A 16,983-nucleotide genomic window follows, 5' to 3' on the forward strand; every position below is an offset into this window, starting at 1 on the left:
TATCATACCTTTGGATTTTTTTATTTTTTTAATTTTTTTTTTTAAAACACACCTTTGGAAGCTACCCTGTCATTTACGTCTTGACTTGGGTCTTCATCAATTGGGTATTGCAGAAAAGAACAAAAGAGAATATTGAGATATGAGAAAAGTTAAGCAATCACAAAACCCTGTTTGTTTGGAAGAAGAAAATGGGTAGGATAGTATAGTTAGTGGAAAGAAAAAGAAAGGAAAGACGGGAAAAGTATAATGATGAGGCCTACATTTATAAAATAACCAATTGTCATACCTTTGGAAGCTATCCTGTCCATATAGTCGACCCCATTTAGTTGAGATAAGGCTGAGTTATTGTTATTGATCTGCAATATTCCTACCTTGGGGATATCCATGGTTCTCTCTGCAATAATGCTTACCTACCCCATATAATTCCCTTGGTATACACCCTAAGGTTAACTTTTTCTACAAAATTTAACTATTTTTAATTATAGAAGAAAAAAATTAAAATGCAAACAGAGTAGAACCTGATTGGGTATCGGACAAGACCTATCTGATATTGATCCATTGGTACATCCCAAGGGTAAAAAATTAATAAAAATAAATATTTTACAGAAAATGGATAAAATTAATCGATCCAAAGGTCTTGAGCTTTAAAACCATGTTGGAGATTGCACAGAGGCTAGGCTTGGTTAGTGGATCAAGTACACCAGCATCATCTAAAAAAGAAACCTCTATTAGCCCAATATGTTCTCTTACAGGATTACAAGAAGTATGTGGCTCTCTTGGGTGCCCGTATAGCCCGTAATGGACACCCTTGGAAAAAAAAAATCTGGAAAAGAGACTTTTCTCTTATGTGATTTTCTCGGTATGAACTAGAATAAGTTTGCCCATGACCAAATTTATCCTTGTAAAATTAGAATAATCAAATAGAATAACATCGACCTGTTGCCCGTTGGGTACGCCTGGTTGCAAATCTTGCAGCAATGTGGGGAGTATGATTGCGCCTATGATTCTTCTCCTCCGATCAAGGTCAGGTCTTCATTCTAATCAGAATCTTTCTTGGCTTCGTACTTGTCTCCTTATACCCCGTCTACACGTCTTACTGTAATTACCGACAAAGACAATCAACACCGACACCTTCGTTTCAAACTCCACATTAACACGACACCTTCGTTTCAAATTTCCAAGAAGTGGATTGCTTTCCTTTGAAAAAACAATATCTCAAATTTATTTATTTATTTTTGTGTACAAAAATCAAATGTGGAAAAATATCCGTACCCATGAATTAGCAATATCGATAACTGATATCTTGTTATCGATAGGACTTCAAAAAAACAAAATATCGATCAACTCTCTATAAATTAGCAATCAAGATGACATAAGGTTCACTACCGTACCCATGGCTTCTTCTCGCACTTATCCGACTCCATTAATGTCGTTTTTCTATCTTTGCCTTATCATCTTATTCCTCAGTACTTCCTCTCAGTCGTTATCAAGTGAAACAGAGGCTCTACTCAAATGGAAAGCCACTCTCCAAAACTACTCTGTCTCTGCTCTCCGTTCTTGGAAGCTTACATCATCATCATCAGCACCAATCCCCTGCTGCAACTGGTTTGGTATAACTTGTAACAAAGCCAGAAGCAGTGTGATTGAGATTAGTCTTCCGGAAGTGGAGCTGCAAGGTACGCTTGACAACTTCACCTTCTCTTCCTTTCCTAATCTCCTCTGTCTCAATCTCAGTGGCAATGGACTCACAGGACCCATACCAGTGCATATTGGTAGCCTCTCCAAACTCATCCTCCTTGATCTCTCCAATAATTATCTTTCCAGCGTTCTGCCTCCCTTAAGTAATTTAAGCAGCCTACACTTCTTAGACCTCTATGGCAATGAAATCAGTGGAAAAATTCCTTTAGAAATAGGGAATATGAAAAATCTGGTTGAGTTAGCAATAGCTTCGAATAAATTCACTGGCTAATTTAAGCAACCTTGACTTTCTATACTTGCATACCAATGAACTCAGTGGTCCAATACCTTACGCAATGGGAAATCTAGAAAATTTGGTTATGTTGGACCTAGATGCAAACAAGCTCAGTGGTCCAATTCCTCATTCTCTGTCTAATTTAAGTAGACTAGAGAGCCCCTTATCTGTTTGACAATTAATTATCTGGTCCAGTGCCTACAGAAATCAGAGATCTGAAAAATCTGATTTACTTGGAGCTATCTTTCAACAACCTCAGTGGTCCAATCCCTCATTCTCTATCTAATTTAATTAGACTAGAGAGCCTCTATTTGCATTCGAATCAATTATCTGGTCCAATTCCTTCTGAAATCGGAGATATGAAAAATCAGATTGACTTGGAGCTATCTCAAAACAACCTTAGTGGTCCAATCCCTCATTCTCTGTCTACATTAACTAGACTAGAGTTTCTCTATTTGGATTTGAATCAATTATCTGGTCCAATGCCTTCTAAAATCGGAGATATGAAAAATCTGATTGACTTGGAGCTATCTGAAAACAACCTCAGTGGTCCAATCCCTCATTCTCTGTCTAATTTAACTAGACTAGAGTTCCTCTCTTTGAATTCGAATCAATTATCTGGTGCCATACCTCAAGACTTTGGTAGCCAAGCATCCATTGTAGAATTCCAGTTGTGCAACAACCTCTTATCTGGAAGCTTACCGCAACAAATATGCCAAGGACGATCACTTCAAAGATTAGTGGTTCAAAACAATAAACTTACAGGTCCTATTCCTGACTTCAGAAATTGCACAACTTTAATGAGAGTAAGACTTGAAAAAAACCTATTAGTAGGAAATATAACTGATAGTTTTGGTGTATATCCACATCTTTATTACATTGATATGAGTCACATTAGACTATATGGAGAGCTATCACCAAATTGGGAAAAAGGTAAGAATTTGTCCGTTCTAAAGATTTCTGGAAATAATATTAGTGGGAAGATACCACCTGAGATTGGTCAGTTAACACGACTCGGACTACTTGACCTTTCTTTCAACAAACTTGCTGGGGAGATTCCAAAGGAACTGGGCAGCTTATCCACTTTGTTCCACTTGAATTTAAGTGGCAACCATATTTCAGGGCATGTACCAATTGAAATTGGCAATTTAATCAATTTGGAGCTTCTTGACCTCTCTGCAAACATGCTAACTAGATCAATCCTCACTCAGCTTCGTCAATGCTCCAAATTGTTGTCATTTGAGCTGGAATTCATTGAATGGAAGCATTCCATCTCAAATTGGTGATCTAGTATCCCTACAAGTTCAATTGGACCTTAGTCATAACTCAATTAGTGGACCGATACCACCAGAGCTCGCAAAGTTGGTGATGTTGGAAATTTTGAATATATCACACAATAGGATCACAGGCTCAATACCTCTTTCTCTTGAAGACATGGGTAGCTTAGTATCTCTTGATTTCTCCTACAATGAGTTGGTGGGTGTTGTTCCTAACAACAAAGTTTTCAAAAATGCTTCACCACAAGCATTTAGGAATAATAAAGGGTTATGTGGTGACCTTCAAGGTCTGCTTCCCTACAATCAATCTCATAGAAGCAAGGGATCAAAGAAAAATGGACATAAGGTTGTCATATCCATCGTTGCTTCTTTGATAGGAATTGTATTCCTAGCACTTGCAATTATCGGTCTTTTCTACCCCTTGCGAAAAAAAGTGAAAAAATGAAATATAGAAGCAACAACAAGAAATCATGGCAATATATTTTCCATATGGAATTTCAAAGGCCAGATTGCTTATGAGGACATTATTCAAGAAACCGAGAATTTTGATTCCAAATACTGTATTGGAACTGGAACTTTTGGGAATGTTTACAAAGTAGTGCTACCTACTGGCCATGTTGTAGCCTTGAAGAAGTTCCACCCATTGGAAGGTGAGACAATAGTTAATGATGAAAGCTTTGGGAATGAGATGCGCATATTAACAGAAATAAGGCATCGAAATATTGTCAAACTTTATGGATTTTGTTTCCATCCACGATGCATGTTTCTTGTGTATGAGTACATGGAAAAAGGAAGCTTAGCACGGATTTTGAGTAACCAAGCAGAGGCTATTGGGTTGGATTGGCTGAAAAGAGTAAATGTCATCAAAAGTGTGGCTAATGCTTTGTCTTACTTGCATAATGATTGTATTCCACCAATAATTCATCGGGATATTTCAAGCAAAAATATACTGCTAGACTTGGAACTCGAGGCTCGTGTATCTGATTTTGGCATTGCAAGACTATTAAAGCCAGACTCATCTAATTGGACGTCACTTAAAGGAACTCATGGATATATTGCTCCAGGTATGTAAATTTGTCATTGCTATGTACTAATTTTTTTTTTTAATTGTTGTTTAAGTTTTCTTTATTTTTACTATAAGGTGTTTTTATCGTTGTTTAAAAGTATTTAAGACCTAGGACTATTTTTTTGGATTGGTCCATTGAAGTATTTGTCATATACGTATAAAGTGTTTATATCTCATCATCCAAAAGGAGTAGAATGTTTATCGCCTAAAAGGACAAGAATTTATAGGTTTTCCCATCTAGAGAGTTATTCTGGCATAGCCTGTTTCTATCATATGGCAAGTCAAATGGCGATGTAATGTTTGTGGACAAGTGGACTAGGTTCCCCTCACTCCTATTCAAAACTATAATTTGACACATGAAAAGACTTATTTGCTAATGTGAATAGCGTATAAAGAGTGTTTTACTATGCAAAATATGTATATATAGGGTGCTAGTGTCAAAAGCCACAATACTCACTAGTAAAGAAGAAATATTAGGCACAAGTTTCCTCCAAAATTATAGAGAGGAATTTATTTACATCACCTACCATTTTTTAGCCAAGTGTCTTATTGAATGGGGCACAAATTTTGTGGAGAGGTAGAGCCCAAAGTCCCTAGTTCACATGTGAAGTTTAACCTCAATGAGATTTCCAGTGGATAAATGAAGCATTAAATTATCATGATTATAGAGAGGCCCAAAGAGGGCGGCATGGACTACTGAGAGATGTATGGACAGAGGGTAAATAATTGAATTTGAGCTTTAAAATTGACACTTGATGAGTCCATGCCTTTCTCTGCCATATCCATTATTTAAAATATATTTTAGTTTCTTGTTTCTATTTTAGATAATTGGATGTCTCATTTATATACTTTCACTAAGCCTTTTTCTTTTTTCCCTTATAGAGCTTGCCTACACTATGGCTATAATTGAGAAGTTTGATGTATATAGTTTCGGAGTACTAGCACTAGAAAAAATTATGGGAAGGCATCCAGGGGAGCTCATCTCATCTTTAACGTCAATAGTTGGCCAAAAGATGCTGTTAAGGGATATGTTAGACCCATGCCTAACATCTCCATCAGATCAAAAGGTTGCAAAGGATGTGATTTCCATTGTGAGAATAGCACTTGCATGTTTACGCAGTCACCCACAATCCCCTCCAACTATGTATCAAGTATTGGAAGAGCTACTTGTTCTTCGACCATCAGTTGTGGAACATTTTCATACAATTTCTATAGGTGACCTAAATGATATTGACGTGCAATAATTGTGATTGAATATTCATTTGACCTACAGGGGATTGAGGCAATTCATTTGAGACTACACTCAAAATTAAACAATAGTTCCCAAGGTCAGCCTTCTATTAATTGCCTCATCTTTTTTAATCCAGTTTTCAAAACTATATAACCCTTTTGGGATTTTGATAGGGATGGCATGGCTAAAGTCCTCATTGTAGACAATACAGATGGTCTTTATTTCTTTGGAGGTGATTCTTTTCTGAAAACATTTTTTTTTTTTTAAGGTCAGCAAAGTATATGTATTAAAAGTGAAGAAAGAATACAGAAAAAAAATCTAAATCTTTTCTGAAAACATTTGTAACTATAGTTTCTCTATTTTAAAATGTACACTTAGCTTTCGTAGTTATCGGCTTATTTTAATTTTACTAAATGAGGTTTTTCTAATGTCAATTAATTCACCTTGATCCCTTTCTTATTTTGGAATTTAGAAGTGGCAGTTGAAGTTGAAGGAAGCCACAAAGGCTACTCTATTATTTCAGCCTCATGTTGTAGTGACAATTGACTCCAAGGGTTCTCTTTTCACCTCCTTAGACAATTACGTGATAGCATTCTACCAATTTTCTTTCATAGTGACATGGAGACTCAATTTTTGATATTGTTATAAAATGAGGGAATGTTATGCCATCTGATTATTCTGTTCCTTATCTTATGCTTTAGTTATCTAGTCTATCAGAGTTATTTGATGAATGCTTTTATGGATATATAAGGAATATGAAGAATTCAAAGTTCAGATAAATGGGTAGTTTTCATGGCAAGAAGATCCCCAAGGAGGGTTGAACTATGAAAAATGAAACACCATGGCCAAAGAACATTATATGGGATCATCCAGATAAGGTGCAACTCTATTTACAATAGAATGATCCGAGTACCATTAATTGTAGGAGAGCTGTTCAAGACTATGGATTTCTGGTTGGTTGATATGTGTTAAAATACTATAGTTAACCTAGAAGGTATACTTCATGAGAATGAATTGTTTGGCTTAATATCCTTTTGTCATGATTTTAGTGCCTGGATACGAATCTAATATGTAGAAGATTTGAGAAATAGATTTCTAACCTTATATTGTTTTTATACACAAAATATGACATCTTTAATTAAAATGTCTGCTTATACAACATTTTGCTTGAAACTGAACTACATTTAAAGACGAGAAAATGGTAAAATAGTTGGGATCCATATTGGTTCTTTTGTTTCTAAATATATGATTTGTACTACAGATATTTCTTAGACAAAATGGTGTTCGCGATACTGAAGGAAATGAATTTTCATATCTGATTTATGTTTCTCAAGAGAAGCCATTGGAATTTGATCACCACAAATACATTGGTAAAGCCCAAATCGTTTCTTCAGTTGCACCAACATCAAGTCTGTTTTTCCATTCTTTATACTGATGAATAATTTATTTTGTTCTTTCTAGTGTGATGAAATGTCTACCATAGGAAGAGTGTGAGACCAATTGAGATTGAGGTCTGTTATGCTGATTTTGTCCAACTTTTAAGTATTTTCTTTATCATTTTTTCTTTAATTTTGTAGAAATGATGAGTGTTCTTAGTGTAAATGTCTTTTCAAATTTACTCCCATTCATTTTTCTTTAATAGACACCTTTATCTATTCTGTTACTTCTAATCAGCCTTTCTTCCTTTTTTCCAGGTTTACATGTTCAAGTAACATAATCTGCTATTATGTTACTTCTCTCTCTCTCTCTTATATAAGTATAAGATAGATAAAGGTGGAAATTAAAGATCTTACCTCTCTAATTTTCTTCGTTTCATGTTTTATGTCCAAAGCCGAGTCAGTTCCGCGAATTTCAATTTTCACGAGAAATTCCCATGATAGAAGAAGGTTCTTTTGGGTGCTCTGTTTTGTACAAGAATTGTGTTGTGACGGCATGTGACAGTGATATTCTTATCCAGTGAAGATAAGAAGGTGATATTTTTTTCTTGTATTTTTCATTGACGGTATTGAAGTGAGAGTGTTATTGTTTTTGTGATTCTACCTTATTATTTGGTGAGATATTTTGTTTTTTCAAGAGTGGGTTAGTGTCATTGATGCTTATTGGTAGCCTCTAGTTTATCTAGAGAGGAACATTGTAATCTCATTATTTACATAGTGGAAGTTTGATCTGGACTAAGTCCCGTGGTTTTTACCTCTCATATTGGAAGGGTTTTCCACGTTAAAAATTGGTGTCTCCTATTGTGGTTTGCCTTGATTGATTTATCTATATTATTAGTTCTTTTTTTCGCTAAAGGGTCATGTATATTAAGAGAAAAGGGAAAAAATTAGAAACTGTACAAAGCGGATCCATAAAAAGAGGATCCAAAGAAAAACAAAAACAAAAATCACCCCAACTAGGACCCACCCCCACCTACGGCATTGCCATCAGCGGAAAGATAGGTGCTAGGCCAAAAAACGGAAAATGAAAACTAATAAAATCTGAATCGCGATCTGCCCATTGCATCCTCAGCCATGAAGTCAAGCACCTCAGGAGGCCATGCCACCATTGATGTAGATGCTTCCTTCTTAGCAGCCATCTGCGCCAAGAAATCTGCTATAGGGTTTGCCTCTCGATAACAATGAGTGATTTTCCATCTTATACCACTGAGATAAGAAATAAGGGAAGACCACCTTTGCCAAACAAACCACGGGACCCAACCCCTTTGAAACATGAGCACGACAGCGCCCGAATCACATTCAATCCACAGAGATGCACAATTCAGCTCTCTTGCTCTCTCAATTCCTTTAATTAAAGCTTGAAATTCAGCATGGAAATTTGAAGCTATTCCTAAATAGGAGCTATAAATCGCTACAATCTGGCACTTGCTGTCCCTTATAATGCCACCTGCTCCAGCATTCCTTGGATTACACAAGGACGAGCCATCACAATTTAGCTTCCACCATCCATCCATCGGAGGCAGCCAGAAAATTTCTCGCACCCCTTTAATCTTCCTTCTTGGCACCTCTATATTAAGCTTCAAGCATCTCTCAGAATCTAGTCGAGATTTTATTTTGTCACTTTTTCCTGGGCCACGTCTTCTAATCTCCTCCATTATTGTATGAAAGACTTGACCATAAGATCGATGGAGACCCTTAAATCTTCTTGAATTCCTTTCCATCCAAATAAAGTATGGAACAAGAATCAAACCAGCCATCCACATTTGAGACAGTCCAATGGATTTGGATTTTTGAGTCCACCATGAAACATGCGCTGAAAAATCATCCCCCTGATAGGACCAATGAAAACCAAAGACTTCAGCAAACGCCCTCCAAATGTAGACAGCTCCATCACATTCCACGAACAAGTGATTTATAGACTCCTCAGCCTTATTGCACACCTCACACCTAGAAGGGAGCAGCACTCCTTTTCTTTTTACCTTGTCATCACAAGGAAGCTTTCCATGTATAAGTCTCCATCCAAAAACTGATTGGCGGGGGATCAAAACCGAGCTCCACACCATTTTTGCCCAGCCCACTTTAGGAGAAACCTTTCTCAATGCTTCCCAGGCCGATTTAGTGGAGAAAGCTCCTAAGGAGGATAGAGACCAGCAGCATCGGTCTTTCTGACCCTGTGGTAAGGATATATTCCCTATAGCTTTGAATATATCTTTTAAAAATTCAGACTGAATAGGGGGAAAACACCACTTACCATCTTCAATAAAATCTGCCACTTTGCAATTGCTATAAGAAAAATGAGACAAAGGGAGGGGGGAGAGCTCAGCAATAGACAAAGGACCTATCCATCGATCCTTCCAAAAAAATATGTCCTCACCTGTACCCACCATCCACCGCTCAGATAGAGATACAAAGTTCCACATCTTCGCAATTCCTTTAAACACCAAAGATGCTCTATAACCCTTCTTGAGGTCTCCACCTTCATTCACAAATCTAGCCCGCAAAAAGGAACTAAAAGCAGATCCTTCATGCTTCATTTGCCACACAAGTTTGCTAAGCACCGCACAGTTGACCTCCCTCAATCGCCTGATACCTAAACCCCCTTCCTCCTTAGCTTGGCATATCTCTTCCCATTTCACAGTGATTTTCTTCACTGTGGAAATATCCCCAGACCATAGGAAATTCCTAATCCAGCGCTCCACCGTTTTAATCACTGATTCAGGCCACCAATAAATGGAAAAATTATGAATAGGCATACCTAAGATCACAGACCGAATGACCTCTGCACGACCAGCCATTGAAAGGAGTTTTCCTTGCCATCCCTGTAATCGAGATTTAATTTTATCCATAAGAGGAAGCATCCTATCCTTCTTGATAGCGCCCTTGAAGATCTCAACCCCAAGATACCTCATCGGAAGAGAGCAAATTGGGATACCCAGCAGATCAGAAATATACCTCTTCCTGTGAGGGGCGACTTTGCCAAAAAAACCCTTACTCTTCTCCAAGCTTATTTTTTGGCCAGAAAATTCTTGGTAATTAATCAAGAACTCTCTCAGACATCTAACATGTTTTGCTCCGGCGTTCATGAAGATAAAAATATCATCCGCAAAAAGCAGATGACTGGGGACAGTAGCATCTCTAGGACCAGGGAGCGCCTTTAGTTTTCCCTCCTTTAATAGACCATTTAGACCCTTGCACAACACTTCTTCTGCCAAAATAAAAAGCATAGGAGATAGCGGATCCCCTTGTCTCAAACCTTTCTCAACTCCAAAGAAACCCACCGAACCACCATTCAATAACACTGAAATTCTAGAAGAAACCAAGATTTCATGAATCCAAGCTAACCACACATCCGAGAAGCCAAATTTTTTCAAGACCGCAAAAAGAAAATCCCATGACAATGTGTCATAGGCTTTCTGCACGTCAATCTTAATACCCATGCCACCCCCTCTGACAGATGTATGTAATAAATTAGCAAGCTCAGAGGCTAATCCAATATTTGATGAAATAATCTTACCTTTCTGGAATGCCCCTTGCTCATCTGACACCAATCGAGGAAGAAGGCAAGATAACTTCTCAGCCATGATCTTTGATAGGGCTTTACAGAAAAAGTTTGCCATGCAGATGGGGCGAAATTTATCCAGAGAGACCGCTCCCTCCACCTTTGGAATTAGCGTCACAAAACTGTTATTTACCCCATTCGGAAGCTTCCCACCGCGGAAGAAAGCAATCACAGCCCCACAAAAATCGTCACCCACTATCTCCCAACACTGTTTAAAGAAAGCACCTAGGAACCCATCAGGGCCAGGAGAGCTATCTGGATCCAACCCCCATACCACCTTCTTTATCTCTTCTCTGGCAGGAATAGCTTCTAATATGGAAGAGTCCTCCCTATTCACCTCATTAGGAATCACCTGCAACAGCTCCATATGATCTATGCAATGGTCCACTTTATGAAAATTTTCAAAAAAAAGTGACACATATTCTACCATCTGCAGCGGCTCAGAGACCATTGTACCATCTTGTTTTTTCAAAGCACGAATGCTGTTTTTTATACGTCGCACCTTAACCGATAGATGAAAAAATTTTGAGTTACGGTCTCCAAGTTTCGCCCAATTGCAGCGAGCTTTTTCAGCCCAAAGTTTTTCGTGCATCTCCACTGCTTTCAAGAGCTTAGTTTTCGCCTCTGCTTCTCTGGAGTATAACTCATCAGACATCCCTATCTGGTCGATAGTTCGCTGGACTTCCTCCACTTCTGCAGTAGCATCTTTAAGAGCTACATCCAAGTTAGGGAAAGTCTGTCTTGCCCACCCTTTTAGAGCACTCTTCACCGCCCTTAATTTATATGCCAGCCTGCCAATGGGACCACCCCTAACCTCCCTAGACCACACATCCCTCACTAGGTCCACAAAGGATTCCTCTTCCATCCAAAAATGATGAAGTCTGAACGGGGCATTTCGAGGCTTAGGAATCGCTGCTGAGGAAAAAAGGATTGGAGCATGATCTGAAATTGATCTATGGAGCACCTTCTGACCACAATCACCAAAAACTTCCAACCATTGAGCATTGAAAAAACTTCTGTCAAGCCTTGCCGCCACATGTCCTCTACATCTATTGTTTGTCCAGGTAAAATTGGATCCCTGGGACGGAGAGCTAATCAAATCACAAGCATCCACCATGGCCTAGAACTCTGCCGCGGCACCCACATTGAATCTACCAGGACCCCTCTTCTCATGGGAATATAATGTGGCATTAAAGTCCCCCAAAGCAACCCATGGAAAGGACAGGGCAGCCACAATGCCCATCTCCACCCAAAGATTCCTACGCTCTGCCCTGAAACACGAAGCATGAATCACAGAAACCACAACCTGCTGACCATTCCATTACATAGAAACTGAAATCATCTGCTCTGAGGACTGAACCACCACAGGCCTCGCAAGAGAATTTTTCCAGACTACCCAGAGGTTTGGCACTTTATCAAGACGGGAGTTATGGATAAATTCGGTCATGAATCCCAGTCGATTAAAAAAACGAGCAGGGAAAGAAAAAGAATCCACCATGGGCTTTGCAATACACACCACATCAGGGGAGTGATCACGAAGAAAAATATGCAACGCTCTAGAAGCCGCTGCCTTTCGAACACCTCGGATATTCCAATAGAAAATCCGCATAATTAAAAAGATGTTCCATCAGACTTGTCCGACCTCAAGGTCTGACCACCACCTTTCTTTTTCTTTTTCTTTTTCTTTTTCTCCCCTGCTTCAGCTCCTTTCTCAATCATCTCTGCTGCCTTGTCGACCGCTTGAACTCCCATCCGAGCAATCTCCTTCCTGCTCAAAGGGAGCTGCAATGGGGCAGTATACTCCCTATTCATCACTGTACGACCCCCTGCCAGTCAGACCTCCTCGAGAACTACCTAGGGACACCCCTGTCCTTTTATGACGAGCAGAAAACCTCACCCCACCCTGAGAGGAGGGTGCCATGGCCTTGCTCACCTGCTGCTGAAGCTCCAACGGTCCAGTGGTTAAAACTGAAACCAACTGGTTCGGTTCTCCTTCCTTGACCATATCCCGGTCTGATTCCTGCCCAGATTCAGAGGAAGACTCTTCATCAGACCGGCCCACCTCATCATCAGAAAATACCGCCTCCTTATCTGAATTAGAAGATTCAGACTGTATTTCCTCACTATCATGAGATTCCTTATTTAAAATCTCCCCCTCCTTAGCCGTTTCCAGATTTTCCGAAATAGGAATAATTGAATTGTGAGATGGAGAAATCAAATCAATTAAAATCTCACCTTCTTCCACATTTGGTAACTGAGGCAGAGAATTAAGAGGAATACAAGATCCCGCCAGTACTCCATCAGTGTTCACACGTTTTGAATTTGAAATCACAAGATCGTGATCCCTTCTTTCCAAAGAAGTGTTGATTCGAACCGGTGAGTTACTCGTTCCTAAGTTAACTCTGTCTTCTTCATACATCGCCCTTGGTATCTCTGCATTGGCTCGAGCATTCTGCCACTCATCATAGGCCTTCTTTTCTCGGCAGGTGTGAACTTGGTGCCCCAGTTATTTATAGAAACTGCATTTGCCCAATGAATCCTCATATATCAATTGTTGCTTGAACCAGAACAAAGTTTGAGTCCCAGGCTATTTGCGTTTAACTTGGATTTCCTCCAGCCTTGGAACCCCCACTTCCATCTCCACCAGAACACGAGCATAATTTCCATATATAACGCTCTTGGTGCGTTGATCGAGACCAACTAGCCTCCCTACCGCCTTGGCCATTGTTAATAATACCTTTTCATGCCAATATTCCAGAGGAAGATCTGGAAATCACACCCAAACCAGGACCTTATTGATCAATTTTTCATGGATGCTAAAATCTGGATGCCATCTTTGAAACCGAACGAGTTGACCTCCAATCTTCATAGGGCTTCGCTTCCACATCTGGTCCATGTCATGCTCAGACTCAAATTGGAAGATCGTGAAGCCCTTACCCACGGGTATCATCTTCACTTTACCTTTCAGTTTCCAAGAGTCACGGGCTTCTCTGCGAACATCATCCAGGGAAAGAAAACAAAAATTGATTCTGCCAATCAAGGAAAATTGATATTTTAGTAATCTATCCTCGTAAGCCTCCTGGGGAATGATCACCTTGGTCGAATTCCCTGCATGAATAGGGTCGGGCAGTTCATCCACCATCGGTGTGTTTGAGCCTACCACATTCGCATAAGATTTATGTGGTATTTGATCAGTTGGGACGATCACTTTTACAGAAGCTTCGGTATCAGGACCAACAATGGAGGCGAAGGATTTATTTGCAGCAGCAGAAGGCTCATTTCCTTCATCCAAAACTGCCTTCTCCATTGGAGGATGAGCCTTTCAAAAGTCTGTTAACCGGAGTTGCCTTCCCCTATCCTGCGGGAATCCACCTCCTGGACCATCCCCTGTGACTGTGAAAGGGCTCTCAAACATCTTCTCAGTAGTTCCAGAATTTTTCCTTTAGGAGTAGATTTTTTTCCTTATAGTACAGTCTGAACTTCTAAATAATATTTTTAACTCTATCAAGGAGATAGCTATTTGCCCTGATCAGATGGAGGACTTCTGCACCTGGGAATTATCTCCTATGGAGAATTTTTCTACGGCTTCTACATGGGATGAAATTAGAGAAAAATCCCCAAAAGTTCCTTGGTTCTCTTTGATTTGGAGGAAAGGTCTTCCCCCATGGTATTCTACCTTAGGATGGCAGCTTGCTCATAGGAAACTCCCAATGGACGAGCTGATCAAAGCGAAAGGCATCATGATGGCATCGAGATGCTTCCTTTGCAACCAAGATGAAGATGGCATTGACCATGTATTTATTCATTGTCCATACTCAACTTGCATATGGGAACGGTTTTGTGATTGTTTTGGGATTTCTTGGTCGATGCATCAATCTATAGAAGGTTTGATAACATGGTGGAAGTCCAAGGCAAGAATCTTAAATTTAAAAAACCCATGGCTACTGAGCTTCTCAATCATTGCCACTAATATTTGGTGGGAGAGAAATAGACGAAGCCATGAGGACAAGGCTCAATCTGATGCGCATATTTTTGAATTAATTTGCCATGAGATTGGTCTTTGTTTGGGTAGTTCGAAGGGTGAAGTGAAGAGCATCAGCGATCTCTTATGCTGCAGGAAATTGGGGTTACATGTAGAGGCCCCTAAGTATATTCCACCTCTAGAAGTTCATTGGTGTAAACCCCATTCAAATTGGTTTAAAATCAATGTAGACGGGAGTTCTCTGGGAATCCAGGAAGGGCAGGTGCTGGTGGCATTGCTCGTAACAAAGAGGGTCAGATTTGCAACTCTTTTAGTATTTATTTAGGCATTAAAAAAATCTTTAAGGCTGAGTTTGAAGCGGTTTTGGAAGGTCTGATCATGGCAAAGAGATATGGTGCGAGTGAAGTGTGGGTTGAGTCAGATTCTGCTGGTGTGGTGTCTGCTATGCAGAAGAACCAAGTTCCATGGTTTGTGCTCCAACGATGGAGAGCTATTCTCCCCTATTTGAACTCTATTTCATGGAAAAATTCTCATTGTTTTTGCGAGGCAAATGTGGTTGCAGATTATTTGGCAAGGAAGGCTTCAAAATCAAGAATCACAGAAACCTCTGTGACATTCCCCAGTCATATTATGATGGAGATTGAAAATGATGCAATGGACAGGCATAGATTTAGATTCTACTAGGGTGTTTCTTTACCCTAGTAACTATTCTTTACTAGATTCTACTAGGGTGTTTCTTTATCTTATCCAGGAGAGGAAGCAAATAACTATTCTTTACCCTGCCTTTAAAAGTCTCCACCCCCAAATATTTTGTAGGGAGATCAGCCACGGCAATGCCCAGAAAATCGCTAATAAAATGACTTCTATGAGGGGCAATCTTCCCAAAAAATATTTTACTTTTTTCCAAGTTTATTTTCTGCCCTGAAAAAGATTGATACTCGGATAAAAACTCATGAAGGTGCTTCATGTACCTAGCTGACCCATTCATAAAGTTGAAAATATCATCTGCGAAAAGTAATGGGAAGGAGTAATTGCCCCTCTAGTGCCTGGGAGAGCTTTCATCTTCCTTTCCAGAATCAAGTTCTTCAACTCCCTACAAAGAACCTCCTCTTCCAGAATAAAAAGGATTGGACAAATAGGGTCTCCTTGCCTGAGACCACGCTTCACACCAAAGAACCCCACTGGACCTCCATTTAGCAAAATTGAAATCCTTGTTGAGAGCCGCATCTGGTGGATTTTGTTGATCCAACTGGGAGAGAAACCAAATTTCTTCAAAGTTGCAAAGAGGAATTCCCAAGACAGAGAATCATAGGCTTTTTGCACATCGAGCTTTAGACCCATACCTCCACCTCAAATGGATGAGTGCATCAGGTTTGCCAACTCTGAAGCAAGGCTTATATTTGCTGAAATAATTTTATCCCTCTGGGAGGCACCTTGTTCTTTTGAGATTAATCTTGGGAGAAAGAGAGTTAACCTGGAAGCAACAATTTTGGACAATACTTTGCAGAAAAAGTTTCCCATACATATGGGACGAAACTTATCCAAAGAAGATACACCATCAGCTTTAGGGATAAGGGTTAGGAAACAATTATTTACCCCCTTAGGAATTTTTCCTACTAAAAAGAATGAGAAAACAGCCCTACAAAAATCACTTTCCACAATATCCCAAAAACTTCTAAAAACTGACTTGGAAAGCCGTCAGGGCCTGGAGAGCTGTCCGCATCCAGATCCCATATCGCCAACTTAATTTCTTCCCTTGAGGGAACAACATCCAAGAAAGCATTGTCTTCATTAGAAATGATTGTCGGAATTTGGTCAAGTAACTCATAGTGTGGTTCTATAGGAATTTCAGAGTGAAAATTCTTGTAAAAATCCACAATATATTTACCCAACTCTAATTGATTAGAAATCCAAGAACCATCTTCATGACGTAACATACTAATCTGATTTCTTGATCTTCTAATCTTCATTAAAAGATGGAAGAATTTTGTGTTCCGATCGCCTTCTTTCAACTATCATAATTTAGCCTTCTCAGACCACAGTTTTTCTTGCAGCTTACTAGCATTTCAAAGGGCTGTTTTTGCATCAACTTTTTCGTTAAAGAGAGCATCCGACATTCCTGAAGCCTCAATAATATCCTGTACTCTTTTTAGCTCTGAAGTAGCTTTATTCACTTCCTCATTTAAATTAGGAAATCTTTCTTTTGCCCAAGCTTTTAGCACCCCTTTCACCACCTTCAATTTCTACGCCAAAATGTAGATGGGGCAGCCACCCACATGATGAGACCAAGCTTGCTTCCCCACCGACTGAAAACTATCATCTTCCATTCAAAAATTATGAAATCGAAATGGAATGTTGCTAGGATTTTGGATCACATTAGAATGGATCAAGATGGGAGTGTGATCAGATGCAGTGCAGCTTATTACTCTCTGAGAAATATTTTTGAATTCATCAATCCAT

General features: G+C 39.4%; 2 protein-coding genes across 2 annotated transcripts; both read left to right on the plus strand.

Annotated features, from left to right (window-relative positions):
* Positions 1-623: 623 nt before the first annotated feature.
* Positions 624-3,422, plus strand: LOC122065383 (MDIS1-interacting receptor like kinase 2-like). The gene is made up of 2 exons (XM_042629192.1): positions 624-1,964; positions 2,168-3,422. The coding sequence occupies exons 1-2, from the start codon at positions 1,394-1,396 to the stop codon at positions 3,256-3,258; spliced, it is 1,662 nt and encodes a 553-aa protein (XP_042485126.1). The 5' UTR covers positions 624-1,393; the 3' UTR covers positions 3,259-3,422.
* LOC122065384 (MDIS1-interacting receptor like kinase 2-like) lies at positions 3,407-7,743 on the plus strand. The gene is made up of 4 exons (XM_042629193.1): positions 3,407-3,536; positions 3,702-4,313; positions 5,198-6,916; positions 7,008-7,743. The coding sequence occupies exons 1-3, from the start codon at positions 3,407-3,409 to the stop codon at positions 5,557-5,559; spliced, it is 1,104 nt and encodes a 367-aa protein (XP_042485127.1). The 3' UTR covers positions 5,560-6,916; positions 7,008-7,743.
* Positions 7,744-16,983: the final 9,240 nt, after the last annotated feature.

The sequence above is a fragment of the Macadamia integrifolia genome, unplaced genomic scaffold (assembly GCF_013358625.1).
Source record: "Macadamia integrifolia cultivar HAES 741 unplaced genomic scaffold, SCU_Mint_v3 scaffold1991, whole genome shotgun sequence".
In the NCBI taxonomy this organism is placed as follows: Eukaryota; Viridiplantae; Streptophyta; class Magnoliopsida; order Proteales; family Proteaceae; genus Macadamia; species Macadamia integrifolia.

What these genes read in the sequence shown, in the direction of transcription:
- LOC122065384 (XM_042629193.1), top strand. Translation starts at nt 3,407, where the DNA reads ATGGGTAGCTTAGTATCTCTTGATTTCTCCTACAATGAGTTGGTGGGT. An exon ending in GTTATGTGGTGACCTTCAAG is followed by an intron (nt 3,537 to 3,701) that starts GTCTGCTTCCCT and finishes AATGAAATATAG; the next exon opens with AAGCAACAACAAGAAATCAT. An exon ending in TCATGGATATATTGCTCCAG is followed by an intron (nt 4,314 to 5,197) that starts GTATGTAAATTT and finishes TTTCCCTTATAG; the next exon opens with AGCTTGCCTACACTATGGCT.
- LOC122065383 (XM_042629192.1), top strand. Translation starts at nt 1,394, where the DNA reads ATGGCTTCTTCTCGCACTTATCCGACTCCATTAATGTCGTTTTTCTAT. An exon ending in AGCTTCGAATAAATTCACTG is followed by an intron (nt 1,965 to 2,167) that starts GCTAATTTAAGC and finishes TATCTGGTCCAG; the next exon opens with TGCCTACAGAAATCAGAGAT.